General features: G+C 36.3%; 1 protein-coding gene across 1 annotated transcript; it reads left to right on the top strand.

The window, feature by feature from the left end:
* The first annotated feature begins 110 nt into the window (after positions 1–110).
* On the top strand, positions 111–16,331 carry LOC136031343 (protein asteroid homolog 1-like). Its single transcript, XM_065710833.1, has 3 exons — positions 111–208; positions 12,962–13,789; positions 15,209–16,331. Exons 2-3 carry the CDS (start codon positions 12,992–12,994, stop codon positions 16,208–16,210), a joined length of 1,800 nt encoding a protein of 599 aa, XP_065566905.1. The 5' UTR covers positions 111–208; positions 12,962–12,991; the 3' UTR covers positions 16,211–16,331.
* Positions 16,332–19,931: the final 3,600 nt, after the last annotated feature.

The following is a 19,931-nucleotide window of genomic DNA, read 5'->3' as shown; positions in this document are numbered from 1 at the left end:
TTCGATATCAAAGAAGACACAACCCAAACATTTTGTCTTCATCACACACAAAAACATTTTATGAAAACTGAGTAAGCAAGTCATTTGCCGTATTTTGCAGTGATTTTATGACTGGGTTGCTGTGTGTTTCAATTTCGAAGTTCGAGCTAACTATTTGAGATCAGTTTCCAACGGACATTTGTCGGGAAAAGAAGGAAGAGTCGATAAGGTATGTTGTGTTTTCGATTAAGTTACTAAATACCAGAAATCTTTTTAGTAGGTAGGATTATTATGTAAGATTTAGTTTATTAATAAAGCTTTGGGGTAAAGTTCTAGTTTAGTGAATTTTGGCTATGTCGGAAAGGGGTTAGGCTAGGAAAATGAAACTTTCAGGGATGGGTCTAAAGGCTAAAGTAGTCACGGGAAGGTATTTTGAAGTACCTACCTTCACGCCCTCTAGAGGGTCCTGACCTTTAAAAATATGTGTGTAATAAAAGTGAAACCTTTCAAAATAGATCTTCTGCTTGAACGAAGTACAACAAAGTTGTTTTCAGCTTCACAACTTTGCTCAATCCCAATTTATAAGGTTTTAAAGATATGCAAATACATTTCCTAAATTTTGAAGAAAAAAAAACATTGATTTGGCTCAGAATTCTACTCAAATAACAAGAACTGCATTGTCAGAACTAAAGGCAGAGGAAAAGCAACTAGTAACTGAAAATTAAGGTAAAATGTTGTTTTGTCAAAATTTCAATAGGCATAGGATCTGTCTAGAAGGTGAATTTCAGGGCCCTCTAGAGGGAGAAGGAGTGGAGGTGGATACTTTAAGAAACCTTCCCGGGATATACTTTAGCCTGTAAACCCATCCCCGAAAGTTTCGTTTTCCTAACCTAACCCCTTTCCGAGATAGCAAGAAGTCGCTAAACTAGAGTTTTTCCAACTTTGGTAAATATATCGTTTCACCCCTTCCCTTTAAAAAGCTTATATATTTGAATTTTACTTAAAATGCCAATTTTTTGGAAAATCTCCTTAGTAAAGGGGTTACTGTTTAGTCTGTCACCTCTTTTGAACAATAATTGCAACATTCTTGGTATTCTATGGTGACTACCGTGTTAAAGTGCCTACCCCCTTCCAATGCCTGGATACAACCCTGGGCTCTATTCAAGTTTGCTGATTTTCTTTCAAATTGTTAATATCCATCATTCTGAAGTAGAAATAAGAAAAAAAAATACTGCAAGCCTATAAAATCAGTGATTTTCATAATAAGATTGCAAGAATAATAGGCCTAAATAAGTTTTTTAAACCAGTTCTTTTTCCGGCGCTACCTAGTGGCGATGCCACGATTTTTAGAAGGGTTGGGTAATGGTGTCTCTTGGCCTAAGCAGAGGGGCAGCTGTCCCCGCTCCCCTCAGTTTTCTTACATCTGACACTGCATTCCTTTTATTCTATATTTTTACAATCCAAATTAGGCACCTTGCCCCCCCCCAAGATTATGAGGCCTGAGCCGCTACTGGGGGTTGGTGACACCAAGCTTTTTATGTTTAAGCGAAAACTTTATAAAAAGAACTACAGCCAAGCCAAGTGGATGATTTTCGCTCCTTTCATCTGTCACTAATCTAGACTACTACACATTAGTGGCATTCGCGTATTAAATTATGTAAGGATAGCTTTCTTAATAGAGAACCAGGGTGGAAGCGATAGAGGCGAATGCGCCACCAGGTGGCAGTATTTTATGGTAAAAAATCAAGCCTTACTAACTAAATCGTACTACAGAAGGCACGATACTCTAGGTGAATATTTATTTGTAACCCATTATACAAAAAGAAGAAAATGAATACCACAAAGGATTGTGGGATTTTTAGGGTGAAGTATAGTGGAGTAAAGTATACGTTCGTTAAAAATTAAAATTTCTAGTTGCCTTTTTAAGTAACCGAAAAATTGGAGGTCAACTAGGCCTCCTTCTCCACCCCTTATTTCTAGAAATCGTCTAATCAAAACAAAGAGAAAGCCAAAAAAAGAATTAATATGCAAATTTCATTTTAATAATTTATGTGCGGAGAGCCAAAATCAAACTTGCATTAATTCAAAAACGTTCAGAAATTAAATAAAAAAATAGCTTTTTTAACCGAAAGTAAGGAGCGACATTAAAACTTAAAACGAACAGAAATTACTTCCCTTCTCAACGCCCCACTCTTTACGCTAAAGTTTTTTACTGTTTAATAAAGTAGAATTGAGAGAAAGAGTCGAACTTTAGCGTATAGAGCGGGACGTTGAGGAAGAAACAGCCCCTTTCATACACGGAGTAATTTCTGTTCGTTTTAAGTTTTAATGTCGCTCCTTACTTCCAGTTAAAAAAAACCAATTTTTTTTTTATTTAATTCTTAAAGAATTGGAACAAAATTCAAACTTTAGCTTAAAGAGCGAGGTATTGACGGGGGGGGCGAACCTCCTAATATATGTAATAATTTATGTTCATTTTAAGTTTTAATGTTGCTGCTTACTTTCAGTTAAAGCTTGTTTTTTTTATATAAGGTAAACTAAAAGACTTAAAGTAATGTATAATGTTAAACGTTTGCAAAGGAAAAGCACTGTCGGGCCCTTCAAAAATATGGGTCTTCATATCAGCCAAAAGGTTGCGAATGAAATTTTATTTGTTAAAATTCTTAGGGAAGTTTTTTATTGCATAGCTTAATTATTTACGAATTTTATTATAACGAAAAGAAAAATACTGCCCACTCCCCGGGAATGTCAAAATTCTACCTGGGGAATTATCGGTGGGAGCAACTTTCTACCGGGAGGAGGGTATTTATGGGACAATTCACCACGAGGTGGCAGTATTTTATGCTAAAAAATCAAGCATTACTAACTAAATCGTACTACAGAAGGCATGATACTCTAGGTAATTATTTATTTGTAACCCATTATACAAAAAGAAAAAAACGAATCCCACAAAGGATTTTGGGATTTTTAGGGTGAAGTATAGTGGAGCTGCGGTTAAAATGTGTTCACTACATTACATGTGAACTACATTAACAATTCTAACTACGCAAGTAGGAGCTATTTTCTTAACCAGTTTCTTTCTCAATAGCCCTTAATTTAGGCTTATTTAAAAAACTCCCACTTTAAAACATCCCCCCCCCCCGGAAAAAAATTGGTTTAGTGGAAAATTCCCTTCCAGAAACTTCAACCCTGTGGATAATCTCCCCCTGGACAGGTCTGCTCTTATTTAAAGCTGTGCTCTCAAATTAAGACAAAAGAACAAGGGATTCTGTAATAGTGAAGCTTTTTTTCAAATACATGTAGAATATATTTTGCAAAACTAAAAAATTTCGTGGGAACGAAGTGTTAGTAAGGGGACATACGGACTACTAGTAACCGAAACTCTTGAATTAAATTTTCAATAAATATACATACCGAAATAAATTGACTTTGTATGGCGATTCCTAACGTAAAAAAAAAGATATGATTTAAAGTCACATACCAAAATCTACGGGCCTGAGAAGATTTGGTTGACTTTAGAAAAAGGAAGGACCCCCCTCTCAAAGTCAAGTGACCCTAACATAAACATCACTATCATACTAAACATTTCAGAGAGCTTTTTTGTAGGGGTTTCAAGCTCCTACAGAAAAAAAACTGAGGAATTATACATTTCTTTTTCCCAGAAAAAGATTATCGATGGGTCTTGCCCCAGGGGTGATTGTATCAAACTATTAGTATTAGAAAACAGGGAGAGGGCTCATTCGAAAATAAAAAGAATAAGTGTTATTGCTTGTATAAAAAATCCCAAAAGAGTGTATTGCAGAATATTCAAACAGTTCGTGGTAACGAACTGTAGTAAGGAGCGACCTGGCTCAATAGTAAACGAAATTCTAAAAAACAGAATGTTGATGCTAAAAGATACATCAAAAGAATCGAATTTTCATGCTGATTCTAAATATATAAGTCATCAAATTTAATCTTTGTCATCAAAAGTTACGAGCCTGAGAAAATTTGCCTTATTTTGGAAAATAGGGGGAAACACCCTCTAAAAGTCATTAAATAAAAAAAACGAGTTTTTTTAACTGAAAGTAAGGAGCGACATTAAAACTTAAAACGCACAGAAATTACTTCGTATATGAAAGAGGCTGCTTCCTCATCAACGCCCCGCTCTTTACGCTAAAGTTTGACTCTTTCTCTCAATTCTTCTTTTTAAAACAGTAAAAAAACTTTAGCGTAAAGAGCGGGGCGTTGATGAGGAAGCAGCCTCTTTCATATACGAAGTAATTTCTGTGCGTTTTAAGTTTTAATGTCGCTCCTTACTTTCAGTTAAAAAAAACTCGTTTTTTGTATTTAATTTCTGAACGTTTTTGAATCAATGCATGTTTTGATTTTGGTTCTCCGCAGAGGAATAATCAAAACGAAATTTTGCATATTTTTTTGGGGGGGGGGGGGCTAAATGGCTTTCTCATAATTTTGATCGAATGATTTTGAGAAAAAAAGAGCGGGGGCGAAGCCTAGTTGCCCTCCGATTTTTTGGTTAATTAAAAAGGCAACTAGAACTTTTAATTTTTTACGAATCTTTTTATTGGTAAAAGATTTACGTAACTTATAAATTAGCTTACGTAAAGAACTTTTGTATTCTCATGTTTTTATTACATATAGGAGGGGATTCGCCCCATCGTCAGTACCTCGCTCTTTACACTAAAGCTTAAATTTTATCCCAATTCATTAAGAATGACCCCTGAATCACAAAAGCCGTAGAATAAATAGTTGAAATTACTAAAAATACTTTAGCGTAAAGAGCTAGGTATCATAAGGAGGTGAGCCCCTTATATGGGTAATAATTTCTGTTTGTTTTAAGTTTTATTGCTGTTCCTTACTTCCAGGTGAAAAAGCTTTTTCACATTTATTTTTTAATTTTTTTTTTAAATAATGCTAGTAAATCCTGCTCTCCCTTCATGGAAGTTTTCTTCTCCCATGACAAATTCTCGATGGAAAGTTCCCCCAGCATATCCCCCTCTTCTCAACCCCTCCCCCCAACCAAAAAAAATCCTCCTGAAAACGCCTGTATACTTCCCAATAACCATTACTATATGTAAGCACAGGTCAAAGTTTGTAACTTGTTGCCCCTCCCACGGGGACTGTGGGGGAGTAAGTCATCCCCAAAGACATAATTATAAGGTTTTTCTACTACGCTGAATAAAATGGCTATCTCAGAATTTTGATCCGTTGACTTTGGGAAAATAATTAGCGTGGGAGGAGGCCTAGGTGCCCTCCAATTTTTTTGGTCACTTAAAAAGGGCACTAGAACTTTTCATTTCCGTTAGAATGAGCCCTCTTGCAACATTCTAGGACAACTGGGTCGATACGATCACCCCTGGGGAAAAAAAAACAAAAAAAAACAAAAAAACAAATAAACACGCATCCGTGATCTGCCTTCTGGCAAAAAATGCAAAATTCTACATTTTTGTAGATAGGAGCTCGAAACTTCTACAATAGGGTTCTCTGATACGCTGAATCTGATGGTGTGATTTTCTTTAAGATTCTATGACTTTTAGGGGATGTTTCCCCCCATTTTCTAAAATAACGCAAATTTTCTCAGGCTCGTAACTTTTGATGGGTAAGACTAAACTTGATGAAACTTATATATTTAAAACCAGCATTAAAATGCGATTCTTTTGATATAGCTATTGGTATCAAAATTCCATTTTTTAGAGTTTTGGTTACTATTGAGCCGGGTCGCTCCTTACTACAGTTCGTTACCACGAACTGTTTGATCATAGGATTTTAACGAAAATCACACCATCGCATTCACCGTATCAGAGAACCCTATAGCAAAAATTTCAAGCTCCTATGTACAAAAATGTGGAATTTCGGGTTTTTTTGCCAGAAGACAGATCACGGGTGCGTGTTTATTTTTATTTTTTTTCCCCAGGGGTCATCGTATCGACCAACTGGTCCTAGAATCTCGCAAGAGGGCTCATTCTAACAGAAATGAAAAGTTCTAGTGCACTTTTTAAGTGACAAAAAGAAATTGGAGGGCACCTAGGCCCCCTCCCACGCTCATTTTTTCCTAAAGTCAATGGATCAAAATTTTGAGATAGCCATTTTGTTCCGCATAGTTGAAAACCATAATAACTATGTCTTTGGAATGACTCACTCCCCAAAGTCCCTGGGGGAGGGGCTGCAAGTTACAAACTTTGTCCAGTGTTTACATACAGTAATGGTTATTGGGAGGTGTACAGACGTTTTCAGGGGGACTTTTTTGGTTTGGGGTGAGGTTGAGGAAAGGGGGCTATGTGGGAGGATCTTACCTTGGAGGAATATGTCATGGGGGAAGAGAAATTCAATGAAAAGGGCGCAGGATTTTCTAGCATTACTATAAAAAAAAAATGAAAAAATAAACATGAAAAGTTTTTTCAATTGAAAGTAAGGAGTATCATTAAAACTTAAAACGATCAGAGATTATTACGCATATGAGGGGTTCTAAAAATACTTTAGCATAAAGAGTGTGGTATTTAGGAGGAGACAAATACCTTGCTCTTTATGCTAAAGTATTTTTAGTAATTTCAACTATTTATTCTACGGCCTTTCTGATTCAGGGGTCATTCTTAAAGAATTGGGACAAAACTTAAGATTTAGTGTAAAGAGCGAGGTATTAACGAGGGGACAACCCCCTCATATTACATAATAAAAAATATAAGAATATAAAAGTTTGTTACGTAAGTTAATTCTTAAGTTATGTATATTTTTTACTAATAAAAACGTTCGTTAAAAATTGAAAGTTCTAGTTGCCTTTTTAAGTAACCGAAAAATTGGAGGGTAACAAGGCCTCCTTCCCACCCCCTTATCTCAAAATCGTCTGATCAAAACTAAGAGAAAGCCATTTAGCCAAAAAAGAATTAATATGAAAATTTCATTTTAATAATTCATGTGCGGAGAGCCCAAATGAAAAATGCCTTAATTCAAAAACGTTCAGAAATTAAATAAAAAAAAACTACTTTTTAAACTGAAAGTAAGGAGCGACATTAAAACTTAAAACGAACAGAAATTACTCCGTATATGAAATGGGTTGTCCCCTTCGCAATCCCTCGCTCTTTACGCTAAAGCTTTCAATTGTTTTAAGAAGCAGAATTGTGGCAAAGAGTCAAACTTTAGCGTAAAGAGCGAGGGATTGCGGAGGGGACAACCCATTTCATATACGGAGTAATTTCTGTTCGTTTTAATTTTTAATGTCGCTCCTTACTTTCAGTTTAAAAAACTAGTTTTTTTTATTTAATATTTTGTTAAAAGGAATTGGTGATTCCTTGAACCATTATGATGTCGTCAACCGATGTGATCAAGCCAAGTTTTGTGTTTTATTCAATAGCTTTTTAATCAGAACGAAGTTGTGATTCTTTCAGAGTCATCAAAAACTTAGTGGTAACCAATTGTAAGTAAGTAGCGACGCGGCTCCATAGTAACCGAAAATCTAAAAAAACGGGTTTCTGATAGCAATAGGTATATCAAAAGAATTAGCGTTTCTTTGGACCATTATGATCTCTATAAACAAAGCGATTAAGCAAATTTTGGTTTTGTTCAATAGCTTTTTAATCAAAACGGAGTTGTTATTCTTGAAAAAAAGAAAGAAAAAAAAACAACAACAACAAACAAATGACCGTGGATTGTCAGTTTAATTGATATATACTGAAATTTGTTCCTTAAGGTTTTAATAATTTTTATTTATGAAAGTAAGAAAGGTGAAAACATTCTAATCACATTTTGTTTTAAGTAAAGCGCAAATTGTGTGCTGGTCTGAAGAAGGTATGGGGATTATCAGTCCTACTCATGTTAACTTTTGCTCGTTTTGAGTTTGACTTGGCTATTTATTGAAATTTGTTTTTGTTTTGACTTTCATTTATTTATTGATAGTGATTTGTAGTAGTTTTATGCTTGGAAGATAATATACTTAGTTTTTATTCATTTTTGGCTTAATGAAGCTCTACTTTTCTTTGAAAACTTGTATTGTGGAAAAAGTTTTCAAATAAATTCCTGTTGCTTTTTATTGACATAGTCTTTTTTATGAAAAAAAAAAAAATATTGTATATCTTATCAGTTTTTTTGCTATAAGAATTCATACAGTTTTTTATCCTGACGCAAACACTTTAATTTTAAATTTAATTTTTAGCTTCTGAAGTTGACATGAAAAATAAACTTAATATCCTTCCCAAAAGATTATATCTATGCTCTTTGACAACCTGAATAAACTTAGACTTTTTTTTATTTATTTAAATTGTAAAAGCGGAGGTAGTAACGGTAGTACCCCCAAAATTTTCAACTAAATACCCCCATTCGTCTCGATATATTGCTGGGGAGTCTTATTGGCAACACATTACCTTTGGATTTACTTTAAAGCAGCTTTAGTTTAAAAAAGCATAATAGACCAATTGCATAATTGTAGGGGGGGGGCTGATATTTCTGATATCCCTACAAAGACATAATTTCCAGAGCTTACAACTACGCTGAACAAAATGGCTATCTCAAAATTTTTATTAGATTTGCTTTGGGAATTGATGGGCGTAGGGGGAGGGGGCTTGATGCCCTCCAATCACTTTTAACTAATAAAAAGGGCACTAGCCCTTTCAATTTTCAATCGAATGAGCCTTTTTCAAGGTTTCTACGACAATAAATGGCCATCTCAAAATTTCTATGAGATGCATTTTGGGTAAATATGAGGTGTGTGTGTGTGTGTGGGGGGGTTTATTCAACCTTCGGTCACTCTGAATCTTACAAAGGCCACTAGAATTTCTGATTATCAATCCAATTAATCCCATCCGATGTTAATACGATCACCCTTTCTTTATATACCTTATATGCCCTCAGGGCATAACTTACAGCCCTTGTCCAGAGGGCTTCAGGCTGGGGGGGGGTTCATACTCAAAGACATGATTTCCAGACCTTTCAGTTATGTTGAAAAAATGTCTGTCTCAAAATTTTGATTGGATGTGTTTGAGGAAAGGGTGGTCGAGAGAGGGGGTTAGTTGCCCTCCAATCCCTTTCAATTATAAAAAAGGGCACTGGCCCTTTCAATTTCCAATCGAACGAGCTGTTTTTGAAGTTTCTACGACAACAAATGGCTGTCTCAAAATATCTATCAAATTTCATTTTGGGAAAACCCGAGGTGTGGGGGAGGGGTTATACAGGCTCTGATAACTCTGAATCTTAAAGAGGGCACTAAAGATAATGATTACCAATCCATGACCCCCTTCTGATGTTTATACAGTTACCCTTTCTATATGTACCTTATAAGCCTTCAGGGCATAACTTACAACCTTTGCCCTGAAGGCTGAGGGAGGGGGTTGTCATCCTCAAAGACATAATTTTCGGACCTTTCAGTTACTTTGAACAAAGTGGCTATTTCAAAAGTTCGATTATATGTGTTTTGGTGGTCGTGGGAGGGGGGTTTTTTACCCTACATTCACTTTTTACTACTAAAAAGGACACTGGCCCTTTCAATTTCCAATCGAATGAGTTATTTTCGCAGTTTCTACGACAAAAAATGGCCGTTACAAAATTTCTGTTATATGGATTTTTGGAAAATAAGAGGTGTGGGGGGATGCTTATCCACCCTCCGGTCCCTCAGAATCTTACAAAACGCATTATAACTTCTGATTACAATTCCAATGAGCCCCCTCCGAAGTTTATACGATAACCCTTTCTATACAGGGTTTTTTTGGGGGGAGGGGAGGATGTCATCCTCAAAGGCTTAATTTCCGGACCTTTCCCTTAAATTTTGATTAGATGTGTTTGCGGAAACAGTGGGCGTGGGAGGGTTTTTTTTCCTCTAATTCCTTTTCGACTATTAAAAAGAGCACTAGCCCTTTCAATTTCCAATCGAATGAGCTCTATTTTAAGTTTTTAAGACAACAAATGGCCATCTAAAAATTTGTATCGGATGCATTTCGGGAAAATACGTGGTTTGGGGGGAGGTATCAACCCTCCGATCACTCTTATTCTGAAAAAGGGCGCTAGAACTTCTGATTACCAGTAAATGAGCCCCCCCCCCGAAGTTTATACGATCGCGCTTTTTATATTTACCTTATATGTCGCCTGGACATAGCTACAACCCTTGGGGGTTGGTATCAACCCCCAAGGGTTGGGGGGGTATCAACCCTCCAATCACTCTTATTCTGAAAAAGGGCGCTAGAACTTCTGATTACCAGTAAATGAGCCCCCCCCCCGAAGTTTATACGATCACGCTTTTTATATTTACCTTATATGCCGCCTGGACATAGCTACAACCCTTGCCCTGAGGGTTGTGGGGTGTTGTTCATCCTCAAATACATAATTTTCGGACTTTTCAACCAAGTTGAACAAAATGGCTATCTCAAATTTTGATTTGATGTGTTTGGGGAGTGGTAAGCATTTTTCGGTGGACGGAGGGGTGGTGAATTTTCTGCTGGGGGATTTCCCACGGGGATTATTTTCTATGGGGAAAAAAAATTCCGGGGCGGGGGGAATTTCGTGAAGGATAAAAATATTTCTGAACTTTGCATTTGTTACAATTACTCTATTCTAGTCGCTGATATTATACTGTGACTATCTTTTATCTTACTAGGTTAAAATTCTTACTAGGAAAGATAAAAATATTCTGAACTTTGAGTTTATTACAATTCCTCTATTCTAGTCGCTGATATCATACTTTATGATATCCTTTATGACTTTATGACTATCCTTTATCAAACTAGGTTCTTAGTATTAATATTAATGCAAACTTTCGAAAGGATTCAAAAGCTATTTAATGTGCAGAGTCTTTAGTTGTTTCGTAGACAATTGTAAGTTCCTTCATTCATTCTTACATATGTCTTACCCTTATTAGCTAGTTTTCTGCCCAATAAACCATTTTTATTAGCTTTGTTCTTATTCACATCCATCGGCAAACTGTTGCTACTCTACATGTTTAAAAAATAGTCGTTCAAGTCCTAAGTTGTCCCAGTTCTTCAAGACTAACTAAAAAAGTGGGTTGGCTAACCAGACCAATAAGCAGCTTTTTTAAAAGTATTAGAAAAGACTTTTTTGAATGAAAACGGCGAGTTTCAGTGACCAATTTATGATTTCAGACGAGGGCTCTGGAGATGGGGGGGGGGGGGCGATCCTCAAAGACATATTTTCCGGACCTTTCAGTTATGTTGAACAAAAAAGGGCACTAGGACTTCTGATTATCAATCCAGTGAGCCAGATCCGAAGTTTACACGATCATCCTTTCTATATATATATACCTTATATGCCCCCATGTCATAACATACAACCCTCGCCCCAAGGACTATGGGGGGGGGGTGCACCCAGGGCAAAACTTACAACCCTTGCCCTAAGGGCACTGGGAGGGGATCCTCAAAGACGAAATTTCCGGACCTTTTAACTACGTTGAACAAAATAGCCATCTCGAAATTTTGATTGGATGTGTTTGGGGAAAAGGTGGGAGTGGGAAGGGGGTTAGTTGCCCTCCAACCGCTTTGGACTATTAAATAGCACTAGTCCCTTCAATTTGCAATCGAACGAGCTCTTTTTTAAGTTTCTAAGACAATAAATGGCCACCTCAAATTTCTATCTGATACATTTCGGGAAAACAAGGGGTTTGGGGGGGTATCCACCCTCATATCCCTCTGATTCTGAAAAAGGGCAGTAGAACTTCTGAATACTAGTAAATGAGCCCCCTCCCAAGTTTATACGATCACCGTTTGTATATTTACCTTATATGCCCCCTGGGCATACCTAGAACCTTTGCCCTGAGAGTTGTTCATCCCCAAATACATAATGTTCGGACTATTTAACTAGGTTGAACAATGTGGCTATCTCAAAATTTTGATTGGAAGTGTTTGAGGGATTGTGGGCGTGGAAAGGGGGCTATTTGCGCTCTGGTCACTTTCCGCTATTAAAAAGGGCACTATCCCCTTCATTTTCCAATCGAATGAGCCCTTGGATACGAAGTGCCCTGGTTTAAACAAAAAAAAAAAAAATAAATAATACATTATGCCCACATTTCTCTTTACTTAAGCAGTGATATTGATCTGCCTAGGATTCCAAATCCACAACATTCATTAAGCTTAGTGTTACCCATCAAGGGCTACGAGCCTGGGAAAATTTGTCTGATTTTTAGAAATGAGGGGAAACACCCCCTGAGAACCAAATAATCTTATTGAAAATTATAACATCAGGTTCAGCGTACCAGAGAATCCTACTGTAGAGGTTTTAATCTCCTACCTATAAAAATGTGGAATTTTGTAATTTTTTTACCAGAAGAAAGATCACAGATGTGTTTTTTTTTTCTCTACTTTTGTCGTTTGTTTTAATTATTTTGGGGGTGATCATATCAAACCAATGGTCCTTGAACATCAACAGAAGTCTCAATCGAACGGATATTAAAAGTTGTAGTGCCTTTTTTAAGGAACCGAAAAGATTGGAGAACAACTAGCCGAATTACTACGTCCCCTTTTCCCCAAAACCGTCTGACCAAAATTTTGAGATAGCCATTTGTTCAGCATAATTGAAAGCTCCAAAAATCATGCCTTGGAGATAATGTGATCGTTTTTTGCCCAATAAACCCTTTTTATTAGCTTTGTTTTTATTCACACCCATTGGCTAACCGTTGCTACTCTGCACATTAAAAAAATGTCGTTCAAATCCCAAGTTGTCGCAGTTCTTCAAGAGTGACTAAAAAAAATGGGGTCGACTAATATGACCAATAAGCAACATTTTTTTAAAGTATTGAAAAAAGACTCTTTTGAACGAGAACGGCGAGTTTTAGTGACCATTTTAAGATTTTGAATTTACTAAGGCCTTTGCAATGTCTAAGATAGAAATGGTCAGAATGGTCTTTGCTGCCAATTAGCAAAATTGAAATAGACATTTTTTTTTTCAAATTGACGGTGACAATAAATCTAAAATCGATAGAAATTGTCTTGCATATGATAAGCTGAGGCTCTTTTCTTAAACAAGTAAAAAGAAATCATATTTTTTTTTTCAGTTCGTTCTTCTGTTTATCTCAGCTGCCACAATGGGTATAAGAGGCTTCCTGTCTTATATAGAACGAGACACAGGAGCATTTATGGTCAAACATGAACTGGCATCCACTCCAATAATAATAGATGCCCAAAATTTCATTGGCTGGTTGTCACAAAATCCAAAACTAAATAAAGCCTTTGGTGGAAATTATAGTTTATTTTTCCTGGAATGTGACAAATTCGCTATAAGAATGCAAGAGTGTAGCATAAGACCCATCATTATTTTTGATGGTAGGATTGATCTCGAAACGAACAAGTTGGAGAAGATACGGGCACAACGTTCCGAGAGAAGAGTACAATCAGTTATAAACAGCAGCCCTGGGTCTAATGACTGTCCGAATCCCATATTTCTACGGGAGATATTTGCAAAATGCTGCAGGAACTATAATTTTAAAATAATTCAAAATGATCATAAGGCTGATAATGAAATTGCTGCATTAGCCAGGGATCTGGATTGCCCAGTACTTAGCAGTGATTCAGACTTTATTATTCATGGATTAAAGCTAATAACCTTTAATTCCATGCAAATGGTCCCGACTGAAGCGAAGGGACGGAAATCCATTGCCTGCAGGATTTTAGATATTGACAAGCTCCTGGGCATGTTCCATTTGAATCGTTGCCATCTGCCATTGCTGCTCATCCTGCTTGGAGATGATTATGGTGGATTTCAGTGCTTTGAGAAGCTCTGCGTGATCCCTCGGAGCCGTGGAAACTATATGAGCTTTCAAAAAAAGCTAGATGCTGCCAGCAGATGGTTGCAGAGGGAAACATTCGAGTCGGCAGTACGAAAAGTAATGGAGTTAAACATTTTTTTTATTCTAACCTTTTTTTTTAAAGCAGAGAAAATTCAGATCGAATCGTCTTTGCTGGATTTTTATTTCGATACAATAGTTACATATTCCTTAACTTATTCAGGTTTGTCAACAATAATGATTAAATATACCTGACAAAGAAATTCGTATCATTTCTTGGAATTAACTAAAAAAAAACTTTCCGTAAAAGAAACCTTTCAATGGAATGTTAAGAGCCACACTGAAACTGAAGACGAGCAAAAATAAAGACCTATAATAACTGAATATTAAAACAACCGGTAATTACTGACAAAGAATAATCAAAACCCAAGACCAACAGAAATCAAAACAAATAATCACATCAGAAATGTGAGAAATAGCTACTGATAGATTTGTTTGTTTTTAGTTTGTATGAATGTTCAATTTTTCCTATAGTCCAGAGAAATTCCTTTGACTATTCTATGCACGACTGATTTCCACGTTTTACCGATTGCTCACATGAAAGGTGATGAGCTCAATTTTCGGTTCTTGACTATTCAAGGCTCAATACTCATCATCGGTTTCTCTGTAACATAGTAGAGATTTAAGCATAATTTTGTTTTTGAATGGGACGGGAAACAGAGTAATAAGGGGAAGGGGCTGAGGTTCAAATATGAAAAAAGCATTTTTAGCTTTTTTCTATTACATAAAAAAGAAAAATTTTAATAGAGTTACTTTCTCACCCATCTAAGTTGGGAGGGGGATCCAAACATGTGACTGCTGTGAACTGTGTATGACCGTGTAATATATTAGCTCTATGCTGAAGACGCTCAAGAGTTGTTTTCTTTTTAAAGTGTCTGAATTTTACGTAGCTAATTTAAATTTGTTAATCCTTAGAATCAAAGGTGCACATAAGCGCAATGCTTTTGGGGGGGTTGTCAAAATGTTTTTACTTGAGAGGGGTTGAAAATACGACGCAGCATTTATAGAGCATACTACCTGCGTTTGTTGGACGATCCTTTTGTTGGATTCTCGTACCAGAAAGGTTGGAACCACAAAGAATTAAGAATTCACAACGCAAGAATGTATTTCAACCGTTTCGGTTTTTCTTTTTGACAAGTCCATAAAGAATTCACACCGGATTTTTCTTTTGTCAGGGTTCTTGCGGTAGCCTATACTTATATCGTCAGACAGCGTATTTATGTGGCGTATAGTTGGGGTTGAATTGCACCTCTCTTGGTTGAGAAAGAAAAACAAATTATAACTAGCATTTCTTGTTCTCTTTCTAAGCTACTTGGAATCGACTGCTCCTTACCCGTGGTAAAAGATACGCCTTGATATTACGTTTTTATTTTTTGTATTTTCCGTATTCTAACTCTTCAGATTTACTGCTCCTTTTATTTATTTGTTCTTTTAATTCATTTGCCTTATTGATTATAGATAAGATCTACCGTAGATGAAGAAAAAAGGGACAATATAACAAAGCTTCTTGGGTATTATTCGACGAAAATTCCAGTTGAAGCATGCCTCCTTAAAAATATTGTTGATAAAACTGACCATCTTTTCTTGGTTCGTTCAAAAAGGGACAATGTACTGCCCCAGTGGTTTGTGACTGCTAGTCGACAATACTGGCTCCCTCCTTGGGCTCTTAGAATTGCTCTCAAGCATGAGTTCTTGTTTGTGCCACAAGTTGAAAAGAAGGAAGAGCCATGTTCGTTATTGGCAGCGTTAGATATACTCAGGGGTTTCGCAGCAGTAATCTTGAGCCATGATTATCCTACTATATCCATGACGGAAAAGGGTGGTAAATGTGCAGAAATTATTGTCCAGGTAAGAGAGGAAGAAGAAATCAAAGATATGATAATGCACTTTTACCAGGAAAAGGGCGCAAGTGTTCCTAATTTAAAGGAAATTCCCGACTTGCCAATAAAAATTCGACAGGAATTTTTAAATAAGGTTTTAGACTTGAGCAGAAATGAATTAAGCGTCGTCGATTCACTTCCCAGAAAAATTCAGCTTTTTGTTTGTGCAATATTATACTGGCGCAAACGCTGCAAAGTCAGTTATGACCATATTGATGCATTGGTTTCAATGCTAGTCATAGCTGGTGGTAAGTCGCTATGGCCTGAATTGAAGGAACATGATTGTCTTATTGGAAGGAGGCGACTTGAAGACCTATGTAATGTCAGTGTATCTGCTGATAAATATGATAAAAGAGTGGTAAACAGCTATTCAGAATTGCAAATCGTATATCTTCTGACAACATATTTCAACCGTTTGCTTCAATGTCCATATGAAGAGCCAGATGCGATACGGCTTTACAATGGACTGTTCTTGCACAACGTTACTATCAGCGAAGAGTGGATTGAAACTCTCCATAGTGCCAAATCTGTTTACGATATCATAATTGATATCACAAAACTGATTCACGATATCAATTGATATGCAATGATTGATATAAACTTTTTTTGCTTGCATTAGTGCTTAAAGTTCACTATGATGCAGTTAATGAGTTTGTTCATGATTTATTTTACGTAACGAAATAAACAAATTCCCATTGAAAGTACTTAGTCTAAATGAAAGCAGTCGTCACTAATTGTCAAAAAAGTAAAAGAGACATAAAACAAAACAAATCTGACGGTAACTGGCGCAAAATAAAACTGTTCTAGCAAGACAGAAATCATATGTAGTGCAACAATAATGCCTAAGTAAAGAGCGATGTGGCGAAAATGTTTTTTTTTCACCAAGGCACTTCGTTTGGAAGCTGGGGTACAAATTTCAAAAGGGATCATTCGATTATGAATTGGAATTTCTAGTGCCCTTTTAAGAGTAAAAAGTGATTGGAGGGCAACCAACCTCCCTCCCGCGTGCAGTTTTCCCAAAAACCATCTGGTCAAAATTTTGAAATGGCCATCTTCCTCAGCATAATTGAAAGGTCAATTCACTATGTATTTGGGGATGACAACCCCCTATGCCCTTGGGGTAAGGGCTATAAGTTATGCAATTCGCCCATCGTTTACGTATAATATTGAGGTGACGCTCTCAAGGAATGTTAAAGGGAGTGTTAAGCTAAACCAAAACACACTATGTGCATGCGGGTTGTCAAAAGCGCGTATGTCAGGAGTGACGTAGAGTATTAAGTTGGAACTATCAGGGAATGATAAAGCGGACGATCAATTGACTAGAAGGACATATGTACGCGCTACTAATTCCACTTTTACTCCTACCACTAATTCTACTGCTACTAAAACTGCTATTTGTATTGTGACGGCTACAAAGGCTTGGGATATTAAGGTGGTGAAAATTTCAGGAAATGTTGAGGGGGAATTTGACCTAAATCAAAGCATACTATGTCCATAATGGTTGTCAAAAGGACACACGGGCAATTTCCTAGGAACAGCATAACGTATTAAGTCGAAACTTTCAGGGCATGATGAGGGGATGTTCAACTGTCCAAAAGATATTATGTGCATACTATTACTTCTGCTACTAATACAACTATGGCTACTATTTCTACTATAACAGTTATGACTTCTACTAGTAATAAGGCTAAGGGTATGAAGGTATGTTGGGAGATTTTGAAAACAAAGGTACTATGTGTATAGCCCTCTATTGCTGCAACCAATGAGGCTTATGGTTTTAAACTAAAATTTTCAGGGAGTATTTTGGTGAGTTTCAACTCCGAAAAACTCCAAAGTGCATGCAGGATGTTAAAGAGTATATAAGCAATAATTTACGAACGGCTTAGAATATTAAATGGAAACTTTTAGGGTATGGTGAAGGGGATGTTGAGCAAACCAAAAGGCACTATATGGATGTTACCACTGTTGCTAGTATTACTAGTGATAGGACTATTACTTCTTCTGAAGCTAAGGGTATAAAGGGGAAACTTACAAGAAATATTTAGGGGGATATAAATCTAAATCAAAAGCAATATGTGTTTTAAGGTTGCCGAAAAGATGTATGAACAATTTGTCAAGAACAGCTTAGAATATTAAGTTGAAACTTTCAGGGCGTGCTGAGAGGGATGTTAAACTAACCAAAAGGTACTCTCTGTATGGTGCTATTCCTAGTAATGCTGCTACTTCTACTACTACTACTACTACTGAAGCTAAGGGTATTACGGCAAAACTTTTAGGAGATGCTGAATAGGATGTCGAACTAAATCGAAAGACACTATGTCGATTCAGGTTATTAAAAGGGCATGACAGCTCCCAGGAACAGCTAATAGTATTAAGTTGAAATTTTCACTGCATGGTTAGGGAGATGTTGAACCAGCCCAAAGGTACTATTTACGCACTATGACTGCTATTTCTGCGACTACTATTAATACTACTACAAAGGCTAAGAGTATTTCTGAGACATTTTCAAGAAATGCTGAGGAGGACGTTGAATTAAATTGAAACATGTTATATGAGTGCAGGTTGTCAAAAATACGCATCAGTAGTACGGCTATACGTATTAGATTGAAACTTTCAGGACTTATTGAGGAGCATGTTGAACTAATGAAATACAGTATGTGCATACTACCAATACAAGTAGTAGCAGTACTACTACTGCCAATCTTAATAGTGCTTCTATTAGTAAGGCAAGTAGTAATAATTTTGAATTTTCAGAGACTGCCAAGGGGAACGTTGGGAAAAATTTAAACACAATATTTGCATTTAGACTACCAAAGGGCTTATCAGCAACATCTCAGAAATATATTGAAATATTTAGTACTGATGTTACTAATACTACTCCCAATAATGCAACTATTACTTCTGCAACCATGACTACTACCGTTGCTAATGCTAAGGTTAGTAAGGAAATTTTCAGGGAAAGGTAAGGGCGTTGTTGAACTGAATCAAAGCATACATGTGGAGTTTTAAAGGGGTGTATTAGGATTTTAACAGTAGTGCCTTAGAATATAAAACTGAAACTTTCAGTGTTACCAATATTACTAACACTTTTATCGCTAAATCTACTATTAATACTCCTACCACTTAACTAAATCGCAAGTCCATCCAGGTTGTCAAAACAGACCAGGTTTTCAATAAATCAAGGCAGGGTATCTTAAGACTGGGATAGGGTATAAAGTAGAAACTTTCAGGCTTTAAAATAAAATCAAATGGCAGGATGTGCATGCTGGTTGCAAGTTGAAACTTTCAGAAGTACTAATATTATTACTTATGCTCCTACCATTGAACAAATCAGAAGGGCTAAGTGCACTCAGATTGTTGAATTAGCATAGATACAATGTCTTAGGAACAGAATACGGCATTAAGTTTTATTTTTCAGGGAAAGTTGAGGTGTGAAACTAAAGCACAATAGGCTATGTGAGCCCAGATTTTCAAAAAGATGTATGTTATTAAAAAAGTTTGGGATTTTTTTTCCAACATATAAATAGTAAGCCAAAATCTGGATTCTTACAGAGAAAAAACGACAAGATTTGAAATATGATTTTCTTATCCAATAAATGTCAATTAATTACAAACAGAGATTAAATATACAAAACTTTCCACTATAGTATTTTTTCGAAGAGAAGTTATGAGACATGTTAAACCAAAGATGAGCAGAAATAGATTTAAATAATTTTTGAATCTTAAAACTACCATAGATCAAATAAATAAATGAAACCCAAAACAAACAGAAATTACAATAATAACCGAGTCAAACTCAAAACGAGCGGAAACTAAAAGGAGTAGGTCTGATTTTGGTTTTGATGGTGATTTCTTTTTATTTTTTTGAATATTATGAGGAATCAACACTTCATGGTAACGAACTGTAAGTAAGGAGTGACGCGGCTCAATAGTAACCGAAACTTTAAAAAACAGAATTTTGACGAAAATAGATATATCAGAAGAATAGGCCTATTATGCTGATCCTAAATATATAGATTTCATTAAGTTTTACCCATCAAAGGCTATGAGTCTGAAAAAATTCACCTGATTTCCAGAAAAGGGGGTAAACAAGCTCTAAAAGTTAAATAATCTTAATGAAAATTGCATCATCAAATTTGGTGTATCAGAGCATCATATTGTGGAGGACTTAGGTTCCTATCTACAAAATCTGGAACTTTGTATTTTTTTTTGCCAGAAGAGAGATCACCGATGCGTGTTTATTTGTTTGTTTTCCAAGGGGTGATCGCATCGACCCAGTAGTCCTAGAATATCGAGAAAGG

This window comes from Artemia franciscana, chromosome 9, assembly GCF_032884065.1.
Source record: "Artemia franciscana chromosome 9, ASM3288406v1, whole genome shotgun sequence".
Classification (NCBI taxonomy): domain Eukaryota; kingdom Metazoa; phylum Arthropoda; class Branchiopoda; order Anostraca; family Artemiidae; genus Artemia; species Artemia franciscana.
The sequence above is the reverse complement of the archived record's forward strand: the minus strand, read 5'-3'. Positions and strand labels throughout refer to the sequence as shown.